General features: G+C 36.3%; 2 protein-coding genes across 3 annotated transcripts in view; both read left to right on the top strand.

The window, feature by feature from the left end:
- LOC127951559 (structural maintenance of chromosomes protein 6) overlaps positions 1–12,816 on the top strand; it is a 33,557-nt gene extending 20,741 nt beyond the window's left edge. For both annotated transcript variants that reach the window (XM_052549510.1, XM_052549511.1), the window contains exons 18-27: positions 1,756–1,891; positions 5,735–5,815; positions 5,892–6,062; positions 6,283–6,420; positions 6,502–6,647; positions 7,980–8,105; positions 10,752–10,857; positions 11,392–11,544; positions 12,005–12,102; positions 12,235–12,816. In XM_052549510.1, coding sequence (XP_052405470.1) covers positions 1,756–1,891; positions 5,735–5,815; positions 5,892–6,062; positions 6,283–6,420; positions 6,502–6,647; positions 7,980–8,105; positions 10,752–10,857; positions 11,392–11,544; positions 12,005–12,102; positions 12,235–12,331 — 1,252 coding nt within the window. In that variant the 3' untranslated portion in view covers positions 12,332–12,816. The remainder of the gene's footprint in view (positions 1–1,755; positions 1,892–5,734; positions 5,816–5,891; positions 6,063–6,282; positions 6,421–6,501; positions 6,648–7,979; positions 8,106–10,751; positions 10,858–11,391; positions 11,545–12,004; positions 12,103–12,234) is intronic.
- A 2,469-nt stretch (positions 12,817–15,285) lies between these two features.
- The window catches only part of LOC127951560 (structural maintenance of chromosomes protein 6-like), a 74,502-nt gene continuing 71,386 nt past the window's right edge, over positions 15,286–18,401 (top strand). The window contains exon 1 of the mRNA XM_052549513.1: positions 15,286–15,341. The gene's annotated coding sequence lies outside the window, so the exon portion shown is untranslated. The remainder of the gene's footprint in view (positions 15,342–18,401) is intronic.

Below are 18,401 nucleotides of genomic sequence, written 5' to 3'. Positions count from 1 at the left end.
GACTATATCTCGAATGGCATCCAGAGGCATGGCTGCGATCTAACATTTTTCTAACCCTGTAAGAGCACAAATATTCAGTTTTTATTTTGAGTGTGCACAAATATCGCGTCGGAGCCTGGAGCACATGCATATTCTAGGGATTCAAATTTAAATTGAACCGCGGTCCCAGCACGAGCCGTGTGTGGTGAAACGATCGGTTCAGTTAAAAAAAAAAAACTAAAAGCAACAGTTTTTTTTCCTATTTACTCATGAAAAAATTATTATTGTCATCCTTTTATTGCCCTCTATGCAAAAAAAAAAAGCTGTGATTTTATTTTTTTATTTTTTTCATGACTGGCTTTCATAGTTTAGAAAGATAAAATCATTATCAGGTCTATCAAAAAATTATTTTAGTATAATCATATCAATTGAAAACGTAGCGTTAAAAGGTTTTATAGTGTTATTTTTTAAATTTGAACGAATTTAGTTGTAGGAATTAATCTATCTGTCATGTGTCCCGCAGTCCTGCAAAGTGCAGTTATCTGATGAAATGACTTAGTTACCATATAAAATTAGCAGCTAGCTAGCAACAGCTTTCTTTGTGCTTTGATCTAGTATCATCTCACTCCAGTCTAACTTTAAACTAAATGGTTTTATAGGTAATTAACTGCACATTGTCTTAGGCCTATACATACTGAGGATTATTAAGGCTAAATTTTACTAAACACTCTTGCTAAATGGGGGTAAGCACACTTACTTTCATATTTCATTATTTTTTGCATTTATTTAAAGTTATGTCAACTGCATGTGTGGAATGCTTGTCACAAGTTGTAAGAGAAGATAAGGCAACTTTTTTTGACGGTAATTCAGCCAAAAATATTTTCCGAAAACATGGATTCGGTCTTCCGACCTTAGGATGAGTAGATTTTGATGCGAGGAGAGAGCAAAGACAGAACTGAAGACGGAGAGCGCGCACGTGGGGGAGGGGCGCTGTGCTCGTTCTCTCCATCACTCCGTCAGTAGCCTGCTTCACTCACAAAACCCAATTACAGATCAAATAAGGCTTTGGCTGGAAAAAAAATAGTTTTGGCGGCCACCAAAAAATGTTCAATGTAGGAAAAACCCTGGATTTGATAAAGTGACAAAATTTTGTGTAGTGATTACGTAGCGCCCTCATCACGCAATGACATCAAAGCATCATTTAGCAACTTTTAGCAACAAATCAACCTTCCTTTAGCAACTTTCTCTGAAAATTAGTTGGCAACACTGGAGGAGATGCTGCGTATGACACGTGACGTGCTTTAAAAAGGGTTGGGTCGAGCCTGAGCTCGGGCAGAGAATCTAAGCTCTACGGTGTACCTATAATAAAGGTAAATTATTTGAAACATAATGCAAAATGCAACTTTTTTTTTTTTTTTTTTTTTACCATTAACTCGCCTTAGAATGCACCCCAGAAAAAGCAGTCAACCACCCCGTTAGTTTTTGAATGGCAACAATTTAAAATTCAATGTGTATCTTTGTCAAGCCAACGCTAATTCAGCATGTCAAACCAACATTCAATATGATCATTTAATTGTGCATTGTCAATCCTCCCATCTGCATTGAGACCTTGTTACCTTTTTTTGTACCCCCGTTTTTTTGTTATTTTATTTGGATGTTTTTCATTAATTATGATTTTGGCTTGGATTCAGAATTCATATTCATGTAGACTGTTTTCTGTTAATCTGATCAACAACCGCAAAAGATCAAAACCTTTTTTTTTTCTTTGTTCTGCAGACATTTGCAATCTGCTTTAAATGCTCAGAGAACACATTTGGATCGCTTTCAGCAGGACATGCAGCAGGTCACTGAGGATGAGAAGCAGAACCAAACTCTTCTTCGCAGAGCTTATGAAGACCGCAAGAAAGCCCAGGTCATTAAATACCTTCCCTGCACAGACCTCATCATAGCATTTTAACCCTCAAATTCACTACCCTTTCATTATGTTCGGAATGAAAACATCCACTAAATTAAACTGCTGTAAAAAATTATCAGATAAATAAATATATATATATTTTTATTTTTACAATAATCTATTAATCAACCTCAGTCCTGATCAAAACTTTTTTCAACTCTTTAATTGCCAAGTTCATAAATGTTGTAACTGGTTTGGGGGAAAAACAAACAAAATGACTTCTTGTCAATATAAAAAGTAATTGTGGCTGGATTTTTTTTTTTACCTTTTATCTCAGTCTTAGGCATGTCAAAGATTAGTAATAACATTGGCTTTGATGCATTGTTAGTTTTTGTGCAGCATTAGATTTAAATGATTTCTCCCTCATTTATTGTTCGTGGCTGTTTTTGCCCCATTGACTTCCATTATAACGACATTTTTTGATTGCAAAGCCATGACACCATGACATGACAATTTTTTGATTGCAAAGCCATGACATGCATTCTTGATGGTTGGTGGTTTTCCGTGTTGGGAGAGGTAACATTTACAGTTGATCACTACGTGGGACCATTAACCCATTAGATAGGCCTGTGCAAAAAGAGCTTAGTTTCTTGCTTGTATATGGAGTATAACAGCGTATTATATTGTGTGTGTGTGTGTGTGTGTGTGTGTGTGTGTGTGTGTGTGTCTGAGAGAGAGAGTGTGTGTGTGAGAGAGAGAGACCTTTGCGCACTTACCTTGATGTATTTGAGAAAATGAAAATGTACACCTCAGCTCTCAGAACAACATGGAGTAAACAAAAGTGTATTTATGCACCTGTGCCACCTTCCCACTCGTCATCCTGGGATAATGTTTGCTAATCTTTTTTTTTTTTTTTTTTTTTTTTTTACAGTTAAAATGAAATGAAAAATACACTTCTGTGGACGTTGTTTACTTCATTAATGTGTTTTACTATGTTAATGGAATGAGGATGCAAGTAGGATTCGATATTCGGCCAAACCCATAAAATCTGGATTCGGTGCATCCCTAATTTTGGTTCATAATAAATTGTTCATAAATCTGATTCAAATATCTTTTGTTACAGAAAAATCTAAAAGTGTATCATTGAAGGATTTTAAGGTTTTAGACTAGATTTAAACTGGCTATACCATCAAGAAAAGCATTTCACACACAGGCTGTCCATACTTCTCACTAAAGCCCTGTGCAGGACTGTTTTCTTAAACCCGCACTTTATCTCAGAGCTTGTGAAAAATGTACACAAATAAGTACTCAAGACTAAATAATCGTTCAAGTTAACATAAGAATAACCAATTTTAAACGTGATTGCATTTAAATATGACGTAACCGATGATAAACCAAATCACTGCACAACATTTTTTATAATATATTTTTTATTAACGTTAAAAAACAATAACCGTTAAAACTGTAGCCGCACCTCAGTTTTTAAATGGAGGCTAGGCCTACTGCATACATGCACCCAACGATTAACTAGGAAATAACTTTACCACTAAATAAACACATAGAACTTTGAAAATAAGCTAGATATAATTTTAACAAAAAATAAATACAAAACAAAATAAATAAAACAAAATAGAATAATAAAAAAGAAAATCTCACAGATTTCACATTCACAATAGCTTGCTTAACAGGCTATTGCAAAAAAGAAAATACATTTTGCTTGGGTGGCTGAACATGTGAGCAAAGCGGAGAGGTGTAACGCTCAGAACCTGCTCCGACATAAAATGTATCTAGTAGGCCTAATTGTTTATTGTTTGTACCGAATTTCTTGGATAATTGTCTAAAATCATGCATACTGATAAATAAATAATTTTTTCAAAATGAAATTCTTACTGAGAATTCTCTTGAGGAAATATTACTGCTCCGCTCACATGCTCTGGCGGGAATGCTAAAAAAAAAAAAACATTTTTTCCAAATTGTTTCCAGATGTCTGACTTGCCTTGCTTTGCTTTTGTCAAGTAAATAGCAGCTTTCATTTTCTTCACAACTTACTGTATTCACTCCATTTCTATACACCACCGTCCCCCGCGGGAACAAGATTTGCGTTGGGTCCCTCGGGTCCCGCGGGAGCCCAAACCCAAGGCAGCCCTCTACTTCTCACCATGAAAAGGCAGCAGGTGCATAAATACACTTACTTTGTTTTTGTCTTTGTTCTGAGAGCTGAGGTGCATATTTAGATTTTTTTCAGATACATCAAGGTAAGTGCACAAAGGTCTCTCTTACCCTCTCACACACATATACACACACACACACTTCTGGACCCTTGCGATGACATAACGCATCGTCCCTGGAGTCACGCCTCTGGCAGGTTGAAGGAAGTGAGTTTTCTCCACGTTGGTGGAAAACCACACTTCTCGCCTCCTCGCTTTTAGTGGAATCTGGAGAGGATGATGAGGGTGCCACAACAAAATCAGGATCTGACTCTCATGAGTCTGTGGTGTCAGAGGGAGAAGACAATACATCCTAGTAATGATTGTGCAGCTTGACCCCTCCAGCGAGCTGCACAATCATTGCTAAAACATGGTTCAAATCAAGCACTTTCTCATGTTGCTTGCTGCTCTTCTTACCATCAAATGACCAGCAGGATGGCATGCAAATGTTTAAATCCACTTGTTTTTGTTTGGTCTGTACTTTTCACCATCAAAAGGCAGCAGGTGCATAAACACACTTTTTTATCGTTTACTCCATGTAGTTTTGTGAGCTAAGGTGCGAATTTTTTTTTTTTTTTCAGATACATCAAGGTAAGTAGACAAAGGTCTCTCTCACACTTTCTCTTTTTCTATCTCTTTCACACACACACTAACATACTATAATTTGCTGTTATACTCCATATAAGCTTTTTTGCAAAGGCCTATCTAAAGGGTTTATGGTCCCACCTAGTGATCAATTGTAACAAAAAAAAAATCTCTTCCCAACAGGGAAACCCACCAATCAAGATTCTCTCTCGGACACACACACACTATAATTTGCTGTTATACTCCATATACAAGCTAGAAACTTTTTTTGCACAGGCCTATCTAAAGAGTTAATGGTCCCAATTAGTGATCAAGTGTAAAAATAACAAGTTGACTTCTTCCAAACAAGGAAAACTACAAATCATCAAGAATGCATGATTTTATGGTGTCATTGTTTTGCAATCAAAAAATGTCATTATAATGGAAGTCAATGGGGCAAAAACAACCACGAACAATAAATTATGGAGAAAAATTGTAAATCTAATGCTGCACAAAAACTAACAATGCATCAAAGCCAATCTTGTTACTTATCTTTGACATACCCAAGACTGTGATAAAAGGTAAAAAAAAATATCCAGTCCACAATCACTTTTTGTATTGAAAAAGTCATTGTGCCCCCCCCCCCCCCCCAAATCAATGACATAATTTAAGAACTTGGCATTTAAAGAGTTAAAATCTCTGATTTTTTTTTTTTCAATATTTGGTAGTTTTTATCAGGACTGAGGTTGATTTAATAGATTTATGCAAAAAAAATTTGAAGATTATTTATCTGATACATTTTTACAGCAGCTTAATTTAGTGGATGTTTTCATCCACGAACATAACGAAAGGGTAGTGAATTTGCCCACAGTGTATTGAGCCTTTGAACATTTTTAAAGCATTTTCCCAAAATATGTGTCAAAATAAGATTTCTCACCAAAAATCATTCCATTTGCTAAAACACAGAGAAAGTTGTGGCCAAAATAAGACTCAACTCTATCCCCTAGTGGACGAAAACGTCCCCAACAACGCATAAGGGTTAACAAAATTTGTTCTGCTTCTTTTTATTAATTTTTTTATTGACTAACAGGAATGCTGTCGAAAGCTTCAAGCCGAGCTGACAGAATTACAAAATGTTGAGGAACCTCAGTCAGAAGACTTGAAACCTTTGGTAACAAACAGATTCACTAATTTTAAAGATAAATGTTTCGGTGGGTTTCTGTGTCTAATTATGGCTCTGTGTTCAGGAAGAGGAACTGGAGGATCTCAGCAGCCGAATAAGTGCGTGTCGAGAGGAATTTGAAGCTTCAAGGAATCAGATGCTGACACACAAGAGGGAATATGAGGAGGCTGAGCAGCTCTCCCGGCAGCAGAGGGAAGCTTTTAACAGCATTGCAGAGGAAGCTGAGCCCATTAAGGTTAGAGAAGTCAAGAGTGTGTGTAACATCATCAGTGGATAGCTTTTAACCACCAGAGTCCTAATTCCTAGCTAATGTTTAAAATTAGCAGGCTGTCAAGCTTTAAAATAAGGATTGTGAGCTTCAAGTTCATTACTAAACAGTCCACAACAGCACATATTGTTAATTATCAATGTGTCCAATCTAGTAAACAGTTTTGTTTTTACTTGATTGCTTGTAGGAGCAATTGAGCAACAATGATCAGGAGTTGGCGAGGAGTAAACATCATAAAAAACACTATGAAGAGAAGCGGAAAGCCCATGTGGACATGATTGAGACTCTAAAAAATAACTTGAAAGACAAGGACCAGGTGTTACAGGTGACCAAACACCGAAATCTTACACTGATCCAATAGATATGAAAAGATTTACGTTTGTTTGACTTATTCTATTTTTGACAGGCTTCCATAGCAAAAGCCTCAGAAATCTGCCCCGACCGCCTAGATGTCAGAAGAACTCCTAAAAGTTTAGATAGCGAAATCAGCCGCCTGAAACATAAGATCAATACACAGCAGGACCAGCAAGGGCAGAGAGACACTATTGTAAGGTACATAGACACGGTCTCCAGCAGTCAAACAAATGTTACCTGGTGGTATTTCACCACAAAATTAAAAGAAAGATACAAATTAGATTTAATGTGAAGAAAAAAGAAGCCTATTTTCAGGACCATTAAAGGAATAGTTCACCCAAAAATTTATATTTACTGAAATTTACTCCCCCTCATAACATCCAAAATGTAGACAAGTTTATTCATTGAAAAATATTTGGAGAAATGTAACATTACATCATTTACAATTGATCCTCTGCAGTAAATGGGTGCCATTAGAATGAGAGTCCAAATAGCTGATAAAAACATCACAGTAATCCACACCACTACAGTCCATCAATATATATATAAGATGTTTTTTTAACATCAAACGAGTGATCTATCATAATACTGCTTTCTCAAGAGAAAAAGTCACCTTATCTGAATCAAGAGAGGAATATGCATTTATAAGCAAAAACTGCCTAAAGCAATTCTAAACCTATTTTTCATGTGAGATTGAAAGTGAAATTGACGTGACATAAAGCCAAGTATGGTAACCCATACTCAGAATTTGTGCACTGCATTTAACCCATCCAAAGTGTACACACACAGCAGTGAACACACACCAGGAGCAGTGGCAGCCATTTATGCTGCAGCGCCCTGCATTCAGTGCCTTGCTCAAGGGCACCTCAGTTGTGGGATTGCCGACCCCAGACTCGAACCCACAACCTTAGGGTTAGGAGTCAAACTCACTAACCATTAGTTCACGACTTGCCTCTAAAGATTGCAAAAGGAGATTAATTTTTTTCCACTATAGGAAGTGTTATTATGGATTATGGACTCCATTTTAGTTGAAAGCAATGGTTACAGTTAAAACACTCTAAAGATGGATTTATTTCTTAAAAACATTCAGCTTTTATATTAATTTAAGTAACACTTTACATTAAGGTTAATTAGTTAACTACGTTATTTAACATGAACTAAGAATAAACAATAGTTTTTCAGCATGTACTAATCGATTTGATTATTCTGAAATAAAGTCACACACAACTATGATGCTTCAAGGGTGAGTAGAAGATGGATGAATTTTCATTCTCGGGTGAACTAACCCTTTAATGTTAATTTCAACATTTACTAATGCATTATTAAAATCAACATATGTGCTTGTTAACCATTAATGCACTCTGAATTAACATGAACTTACAGTGAACTACTGTATTATCATTAACTAAGTTAGTGATCCCAGGGCATTTTCCCCTTGCCTCTGTGAAGCGCTTCTACATTGTTTATCATGCTGGTGGGGTTTATATGTTATGATGTTATAATGATGTTTTTGGTCATTGAATCTTCTAGGCAGTTTCATGAAGCTAAAGAGAGCTTCAATAACATAGCCCGACAGGTCAAGGGTCTGGAGGCATTCATCCGCCAGTTAACTGAGATCATGAACACCAGACACTACGTCTATGCTGAACTGAGAATGTAAGTTTTATTAGAGTTTCTCATCTTTTTCGAATTGATTGTTTTAATGTGTCTGAACCTCAAACCACAAATTAAATGTTCACAACTTAAACATTATTTTAATGTCTCTCAAAGGTAAATTACTGCATGAGTCTTTCCAAATTATTTTTCTGTGTTGAAAAATGTCCTATTAAAGGACAAAAAAAAACTTTTCCCATACACATGTGTGTGTGTAATTGATGATGGGCTGTTGAATTATTAGAAAATAATGCACAACCGATGTGGTGATGCGGCCACGACACAAAACGGTGTTACACCATTACACCTCAGGTGTGCAGTCTTTTTCTAATAATTCAGTGGCCCGGAGTCAATTATTCCACTTATACTACAGTTACCACACCTCAAGACATCATTCCGATGATTTATTTAAAGGGATTCTTCTGGTTTTTGTACTTAAATAGTTATTGTGAGTAGGACTATTTCTTCTGCATCTCATCCAATGCCTCTTTTGCTAGTACCAAAACTTAGTTTTAAAGCTGGTAACAGAGGCTTGGGCTGTTGATAGCATTCTAATGTAATTATTAATGAGATTATTAGAAAGAGAGCGAGAGCGACAGATGAACACAGAGAGAGAGAGCTTGTGTGAGTAAGGCTAACGTACCTCTGTGCGTTCCTCAACACTCTTCTGTTACCTCGCTAGTGAGAAATGTTGTGTAGCCATTAAGTTTCTACACTATATAGGCTAACTGATAATATCGCCAGGGCAGCGCTGACAACAAGTTTTTGTGCAAACTGCGTGACCGTCATTACTGTTAACTATGCAAAGTGATATAGAACTTTAATGCGTCAAGAGAGCTGCCTGGAACTACGTTCGCCGTGCTTGTAATATATATATTACAAGTTTTAAAATGCAGATAAGCCATTATTTAATTACATAAGCAAGAATACATTTACAGAACAGGAATCTGAACATTATATAAATCCAGGTTCAAAATTCAAATTTTTTGTTTAGTTAAAAGTTTTTACATCAGGGATTTTGGATGTCGTTTTATCACTGCGTTTTAAAAAAGTGCAATAAATTAAGTTAACTTTTGATACTTCACTCATACTGCATATGGGTAAAAGCTCCTTTTTTCCTCTATACCGTAGCCTTTTTTTTTCGATAATGCAGTGCAACTGCACTGCCATTGGTTTAATCTGTAAACTTTTTTCAAACCAATGACGGCGGTAATTTTTAGCACTGCGGCGATGCAATGCACCAAAGCCCGCCAAAATGGGCAGGGTGAATGGCTATATAAGCAGGCAAATCGCCAGAGGAAATCAGATCTTACTCCTTCATCGATGACTTTACTTTGCTGGATCCCTACTGAACACTTTCGCCTGGAACGAGCTCTCGCCGTCGAAGAAGCACAGCAACGGACCAGCTGAGATCGCTGATCGCCTGCAGCACCAGCGCTCTTGCGGACATACACCTCGCCACAGCTTTGGCACATGCAGAGCCCTCTTCATGAAAATGACGGCCACGGTGAGTGTGTCTTTTGCCTGGGAAAACCCCATGCTGAGGCGACGCTCACAGAGACTTCATGCTGCTTTTGTGAAAGCATGAGTCTCAACTCTCTGCGAGTGAGAGTGGTACCGTGCCTTGCGGCCCTCCCATGTTCGTGGCTCCTTTGTCAGGCAAGCAAGAGCTGGAATTACTCTGCCCAGTGAGGTCTTTCAGGATATACATTGAGTGGTCCCAGCTTCTTGCAATCTGCCCAGCTTTTTGTCTGCTTTGGTGGCCACACCAAGGAGTCTTCGGTCTCAAAGCAGTGTTTCTCGCGTTGGATAGTCAACGCTTTCACTCTGTGTTACTCCTCTATGGGCCTTGAGTGCCCCATAGGAGTAAGAGCCCACTCCACTAGAGGGATGGCCTCTTCATGGCCCTGGTCTAGTGGTGTATCTATCAAGGACATCTGCGAGGCGGCCGGCTGGTCCTGGCCGTAAATTTTGTCAGATTTTACAACCTGGACATCCCAACCTTGCATGCTCGGGTCCTTTCGATGTGATAACTACGGCCTCTATCAAACTTTCGTCGTCATGGCACATCCAGGGAGCTAGCTCCCTCTTAGCAGTGTAGCGTAAAGGGTTCGATGGCTCCGGCCCTCTCTCACTTGTCCCCTGGACCCCAAGGTGTCCAAGATAAGTCTTGTCATACCCTACCGTGGCACGGCACAGTTGAATTCGTTCCCCATACGCAGTATGAGTGAAGTATCAAAAGGGAATGTACTCTGTTACGAAAGTAACCTCGGTTCCCTGAGATACGTATACCTGCTTATGTAGCCATTCGCCCTGCCCATTTTGGTGGGATTTGGTGCGCTGCATCGCCACAGGCTCGCGCAGCTACGCAGCACTGTCATTGGTTTAAAAAGTTTACAGATTTAACCAGTGGCAGTGCAGTTGCACTGCGTTATTGAAAAAAAAGGCTTCAGGAGCTGTTCCCCATACACGGTACTCATTCCGGTTGGTTCGTAACCGAGTATGTTTTCTTCACCACTAATCTGAAACAACTTGTTACAAAAAGCCCAGAATCTCAAAATTGACCAGTGCATTAAAAAAAACTGGTTTTAGTGCAGATTTGAGGGTACTGATGATAATGATGTAGGTTGTGTTTCTGTGTGTTTCCAGGTATCTTTCTGTGCGCTGTAAGTACTACTTTGATTCCATGCTGTCTCAGAGAGGATACATAGGGAAGATGACCTTTGACCATAAGAATGAAACGCTCTCCATATCAGTAAGTTTTTTCATAATTACAGCATAATTGATGTAGTTGTTTTCTTGATGAACAAACATTGGATATGTTCATAGAGGCATGCAGTTTTGTATAATTTAATTTTGTTGGATAGTGGGCTACGATGGTGGTAGATTTTTACCACATACATATATACATACATACCTGTTAATATACATACGCAATTGATGTTAATTATATAATTTTTATATAATAATTATATAATGTACAAATCAGCCTAGTTTGCAGAACCCATAGGTCCAATGCTAATGAATTTAAATATGCAAAAAAATTGGCCAGCCAATCGATCGGTCGACCTCTACTGTTGAACTCATTATAATCAGTGATTCTGCAATGGATGTGACACGACATGACAAACCCCCGACAGTAAATTGTCTAGTTCTATTTATGAGGTCCTGACAAGTGTTCAAATGTTCCTGTGTGGAGTAGACACTAGACAGACTCAACCTGTTGCGACGCAGTAAAAAAAAAAGTACAGTAGTTTCTCATGATGACGGTCATCTGTCTCTTCTTCAGGTTCAGCCAGGAGAGGGTGGAAAGGCCACTCTAAGTGATATGCGATCACTTTCTGGAGGGGAACGTTCGTTTTCTACCGTGTGCTTCGTTTTGTCACTGTGGGCCATAACTGATGCTCCATTCCGTGCTTTAGACGAGTTCGATGTCTACATGGTAAGGAGTATATATATATGCATCATGGTTTTCACAAAAATATTAGATGGCACAACTGCTTTTCATCAAGAAGAAATGTTTCTTGAGCAGCAAATCAGCATATCAGAATAATTTCTGAAGGATCATGTGACACTGAAGTAATGATGCTGAATATTCAACTTTGAATCACAGAAATAAATTACATTTTGAAATATATTCAAATAAAAAACATTGACAAATGATTTTTACAAATACAAAAATGTAATGTCATCTGTTTAATATGTGACCATAAAGTATGCATACATAATTATACATTTACAAAGAAAAATGTTGTCGTTTTTTTTTTTTTTTGGACACTTCTGTCACTCACCAATAACATGTTTTGCAAATACAATAAGAGATTTGTCATGGCTGGAGAATCAGGTGACTGGAGTCCTGGAGAAGAGTAAGCAGTCACTGTGTTGTGTGTTTGCTCTCTCAGGACATGGTCAATCGAAGGATCTCCATGGACATGATGCTGAAGATTGCTGCCAGTCAGCGCTACAGACAGTTTGTTTTCCTCACACCACAGAGCATGAGGTAAAGAGCTTCTCTAGTGTTCATGCAGAAATTATTAAAAGACTTGATTGCCATATTTTGTATCATTCATAACGCTGTTTTAAATTGGTAGTCCTAGTAAAAATGTGATGTTCTGTTCTTTCTGTATCCCAGTTCTCTGCCAGCCAATAGCCTGATCCGCATCCTCCGTCTGAGTGACCCTGACCGCAGCCAGTCTGCTCTTCCCTTTGGTCAGAGGAACCCAGAATAATGCTGCTATCCTTTGACCATCATCTTGTGTATCAGCAAATCAAGTCAAATCAGGCAAAGTACTTCCTGCTGACAGCTGCACTTTACAGTTCTATGCGCACAAGTTTTGCAGGATTTTTTTCCAAGATCATTTAAATGTAGATTAAGAAATAATTTTGTTATTTAAAATCAAACTTTTGCAGGTTCTGTATAATACTTTTTAGGTTTTATAAAAAATTTTGTGATTGCAATGTTACTTGCAGTTGTACCTATTGAATAAGGCATATAAAGGCCAGTTATAGCATGTTGCTGTTATTTGTTTTATTTCATTATCTGCCTTCCATTGTTTTATTTTTTTCTCCCAACTAATTAAAAGTGTAAAATGTTTCTAGTATAACAAGAAATAATCTATCACTATTTTCTTTTATCATTTTTCAAAAATGCATAGTTTTGTATTTCTGGTGTTACAGTATGGAAAAATTAAAAGTCAGTTTTGGTTGAAGGAAATCACATGAGAGATGAGTTTTTTTGTTTGTTTGTTTGTTTGTTTTTTACAGCAAGTTCCGTGGGGGATTAAATGTCATTACATTTCTTTTTTCTTTTGTTTTTTTTCTTCTTCTTTTATTTATTTTTTTATTAAGGCCTTGAATAACATTCAAAGTAATTAAATTAAGTTCTACAGACATTACATTTTTTTGCTGTTTTGGAAGAAAACTATTGGCACTTTATTTAGAATATAGTGCCTTCATAATTAATAACTTTTTCATCCCCAGACTGGAACAACATGTTGGAGTAAAACTGAGAGCAGAGAATGTAAATTACATGAAGTCAGAAAGAAATTATGCAATGCAATTGAGCAATTTCAGTGAGAATGGCTGTGAATGATTTTATTATATTCACTGTAAATGACGATAGGAAATAATGAATTATTTTTTGACAGTAACAGTTGCACCAGTCGAGGTAAAAGAGATTCTTATGGAGAAATTGAAACAATTAAGTGCAATGGCACAGACAAAGAAACTAACAGATAAAAAACATACGATAAAAAAATGTATATTTAAAACATATGATACATAAAACATATGCCTAGATGACCTGAGGCAACTAAGACTATCAGCACAATTGTAGATTTGACATTGATTAAAGTAATTATTAAAGTAATTAATTAAAGTAATAATCATTGAATAATTTCCAAACAGCACACAGCATTGCTTCATTACTGAAGCATTCATCATTTTTGAATTGATCATTTGAGTCAATGATTCAGTAATCCATAAAGACGGGCACTTCCTTGATTCTTGAACAACTCAGCCTTCTGAATGAATCTCTTGAACTAATGAGTCAAAGACTTAGTGACTTGCTTCCACCTACTGGCCTTTACTCTTATATTTTAAAGTATCATTAAAATATATATATTTGTTTTTACTTTTCATAATTGTATGCAGGCTATATTAAAAATGATTTAAACACTAAGCTCATAACATTAATCATGCAGTTGTAATTTTGCAATGTTAATTCATTAATGAAATGGAAGTATTTCAAAGTGAAATATAACAAACGTTTTATAAGATTAGAAAAAAAATCACTATTTAGTTGGAAAGCAATTTGAGGAGCTATAACAAATTTGCTTATTTCAGCATGTAAGAACTAACGTAGCAGTATCTGTTTAAATAATGTCGATGTTCTTACAGTATGTATCTAAGATCATCATCATTGTATCGTCAAATTGAATGGTTACTTTAGCAGTAATCCTATAGCAGTGGGATTATTGAAAGGGCATTTTAGCATTGGTGATTCAAGGGGCAGAGGCACAGACCACCCTTGACATGAGACACTGAGATTTTGTCCTAACGTAGCAGTATCTGTTTAAATAATGTTGATGTTCTTATAGTATGTATCCAAGATCATCATCATTGTATTGTCAAATTAAATGGTTACTTTAAAACATAACTGGTCAGTGGAATATCCATGGCTGATAGCAGTGGGGTTATCGAAAGGGCATTTTAGCATTGGTGATTTAAAGGGGCAGAGGCACAGACCACCCTTGGCATGAGAACTGACATGAGACTCTGAGATTTTGTCCTAAATCGGCGCGTCATGAGCTACTTTTAGCCTCCAAGATGTTTTTTGATTATGGGCCCAGTTGTGTAATATATATGGGTCATGTATGGTATTATTTCTTTTTTTATAACATTAAAAAGAATTAAATTAGATCTGATGATACCTGCAGAAACCCTGCCTCTGCTTCTTTGGTCTTACTGGTTCTGATTCTCCTGTTATATTTGCTGGCTAAAGTCAGTTTCAGACTTTTCACCAACTCGTAACTTTCAAAACTGTTTTATGGAATTTTTGGTCAACTAATAGTCTTTGTTCTCTGCCTGTCTCTCCCACTCTCTTTATAAAGATAGCCAAAACTTTTATTCCAAAAATGAAATTTAATGCTACCCTGTAAGAATTCTTATTGCAGTTTTTTGAATCAATAAAACAACACTGTTCGTTATTTTGGTGTACAATCACCAAATATATATGTTTACTTTTTTTTTTCTTTTTTTATAAAAATGATTTTCTAAAATCATTCTGTTGGTTCACTGACTTTTAATAACGAATGGATTATGTTTCTGTTCAGGAGTGTGTTAATTTGATAACCGTGAAATTCTGCGAAAAAGACTGATTGCATCGTCCATCTCTCTCTGTACACTATGGGGTTCCTTGATTTGTACAAGGTTGAAAGCACAACAAGGAATCATTTATGCAGGAGTCTGTGCTTCTTGGAGGATGAGTGGTGACTGACCGATTTAGTGCGGACTGGCTAAAACCCACTTAGCTTTGAATTTCTATTACTTCTCTATGACACTCATTTGTGATTTAATTAATGGGTTAGGATGTTTTTTTTTAAATGAATTCATTTTTCAAACACCTTCCTCTTGGCTGAAAGTTATCTGATTGGTGGATAAAAACCGGAAGTGTACTGACGTCGTCGCGCTCTGTGAGCAGTCAAAGGCGAAGCGCGCGAGGAACAGGAGGATTGACTGGTATGTTGCGTCTGTTTCACACATGTGATTTTTGACATAAAACTCGACATAAAAACAAACACTCCTATATAGCTTCCGCTTGTCTGGTTTGCATGTCCGCATTGGTTATTTGGTACTAATTGTATCAGCTTTTAAAACCTTGTCAATTTGTATATTTTCGTTTCTTGTCTACCTAACGTTAGTTGTATTTTTTTATTAACGTTACTCAAATTTGAGTTTTTTGTTCTGTCACTGTCATTGTTGCACTGCGGAGCTTCTGTCACGAAAACAAATTCCTCGTATGTGTGAACATACCTGGCAATAAAGCTCATTCTGATTCTTTCACCTGTCCGTTAATATTTCAGCAGAAAGCGAATTTCAACGTGACAGTTTTCACAAAACTAACGTTACCGTTAGTTAATGTTGTAACGTTACCTGCCCAGTATATCAAAGTAAAATTGCTATATTAAAGTTTCCGAAGTTGCCAGTCTAGTGATGTCTCAAGTGGTTTCGTTTTAATGATTTGATTTGAATTAACGTTACGTCATTTTGCGCTCAAATTGTCTGTTAGTAACCTATAATAAACTATGTTGAATTGTGTTACTGAAAATCTGAAAATATTTCGTTATACGACGTGTGAAAGAGCATAACGATTTTCTGTCACCTTTCCTTTAGGACAGCTCAAAGTCAAATCAAATCCATTACAATGCCAAAACATGCCTGTAAAGTTAGTTCTCTCTCTCTCTCTCTCTCTCTCTCTCTCTCTCTCTCTCTCTCTCTCTCTCTCTCTCTCTCTCTCTCTCTCTCTCTCCATTTGTGGCCTTACCTTATAATGCAAGTAACGTTAACATAATGCTTCTACTAATTCTATAATTTTAATGTTTCTAAAATTCCATTTGTAAATGTGCCATGTTATAATCAGGACCACTGTTGATTTGTCTGTTTTCTTATAAGATACAGCTGTGCTCATAAGTTTGCATAAAAATACAGATTGATAAAGATTAAATATAATATACAGCTATACAAAAAAAATAATAATAATGCAGTATAAAATATAAGGCACCTGGCAGATAGAGTGCAAACCAGTGAAAAATATACATATACTCCACAAGACAAAATATTAACAATTTATAAAAATGCCCCCATTCAAAAGGTTATCTACCCTTGAATCTTAATACTATTTATGTATAATTTCCTGTATGATCCACCACTGTTTTTATATTTTGTGTTAACAGTTAGTCCTGAGCGGTTCGACTGCCTGCTTTTCATCTGAAAAATCCTCCAGCTCCTACACATTCTTTGGTTTTCTAGCATCATCTGCATATTTGAAGCCTTTCAAACATTAGCTGTTTACATGCAAAGATTCGAATTAAATTTTTGCACAGAACTGGAATATCACATAAAACATTTACAAATAAAGCACCGTTTTCATCCAACGAGTCAAAGAGAACAAAATGAACACTTTCTTGTATACTGGAACTAAATATCACTAAGAAACGTAGGAGAAGCCACTGAATATAATATTTTTTATATGATAAATGACATGTGCCTCAGAGCGAGCGGATGTAAAAACAAAAAATGCAGTCACTGCTTTCGGTTTATCACATAGTTTATCCTGTGTGCACATAACTTATTTTTATTCGAATTCTTTTAGGTGCATCTTATTTCTTTTTGTTTACTTTTACTGTTTTTTTTTTTAATGCACTTAGTCCAAAATGTGCATAAAAATTTGTTTGTTGAGAACACAGCTATTGACTGCATGATTTTGAAATCCATCTTTTAACACTGAGGGACTCATGCATAACTATTGCAAAAGGTAAAACCGTACCAATGCTCAAGAAGGCAACACAATGCATTAAGAGACTGGGGGTGTACACTTTTTATATTATATGGTCAGGGTAAATTGTACTTATTTTGTCTTTTGGGAAACATTCAAGTATCGTATTTGAGTTTCTCGAGGAATCATTTCAGCCCTAATTTATTTTTAATCAAAATGTCCTAACTGGATCTTTCTCTGGTAAAACAGGCAGGAATTCTCCATTTATTTAGTCTGCTTAAACTTGTCCACATAAATTCGTATTCATCTGCTTTCATATTTGGGTGCAGTGCCCACATTTATAAATGCTATCAACAGCCGATGCATCAAGCTTAGTCTCTGCCCTACACTCCCATCTAATACAGAAGAAAATATCTGTTTCAACTTTAAGTAGTTAAGATTTGGTGTTATTCGTTTTTAAGCTAAAACCACAACCTTTATTTGCAACAAGACAAGGAAAACATACAGTTGTACAAATTCACACTTGTTATTTGACCTCATATTAAAGGGTTAGTCCAGCCAAAAATGAAAATTAACCCACAAATTACTCACCCTGAAGTCATCCTAGGTTTATATGACTTTCTTTAAGACTAATTAAGTTATTTTAAAATTGTTTTGATCGTTAAAGCCATTTAATGCAATTTAGTGGGGGTTGCACTCCATCGGTCCATGAGAAGTTTAATGAAAACCTAATCCATAAAAAACAAAAAATTGGATGACTCAGAAGAGGAATGTGGAAACACAGTGGAGAGAACAAAACAATGGTCAATAATTAGTAGTACAAAATGAGGATTTGTAAAGAAGAATATCGGAGGATTGCATTATAAACCAAGAGGAGACTGGTTTTCCTTTGCTAAAGTAAGGAAACTTTGATTATTTTGCTCCTGTTAACAAAGCGCAAGCTAGATTAAAGTGATTATTACATTTTGAATATATATTTTTCTTACAAAAACTCATTGATTCACTACAGGAGGCCTTTGTTCACCCCTCAGAGCTGTGTGAGACACTTTTTTTCCATGGATGAGCTTTATATTAAACTTCTCACGGACCGATGGAGTGACACACCCGCTTGGTTGCATCAAACAGCTTGAAAGTTTAAAGACAATTTTTTAAATAACTCCAATTAAATTTGTTTGGTAGAAGAAAGTCATATACATCTAGGATGTCTCACGGGTGAATAATTTATGGCTTAATTAAAATTTTTAAATTAGTGTAAATTAGTGCAGTGTAAAGACAATAAAGGATATAAATGACTGTGATTATTG

The sequence above is a fragment of the Carassius gibelio genome, chromosome B2, assembly GCF_023724105.1.
Source record: "Carassius gibelio isolate Cgi1373 ecotype wild population from Czech Republic chromosome B2, carGib1.2-hapl.c, whole genome shotgun sequence".
Classification (NCBI taxonomy): domain Eukaryota; kingdom Metazoa; phylum Chordata; class Actinopteri; order Cypriniformes; family Cyprinidae; genus Carassius; species Carassius gibelio.
Note: the sequence above shows the minus strand (reverse complement) of the source record. Positions and strands in the feature narration are given on the sequence as shown.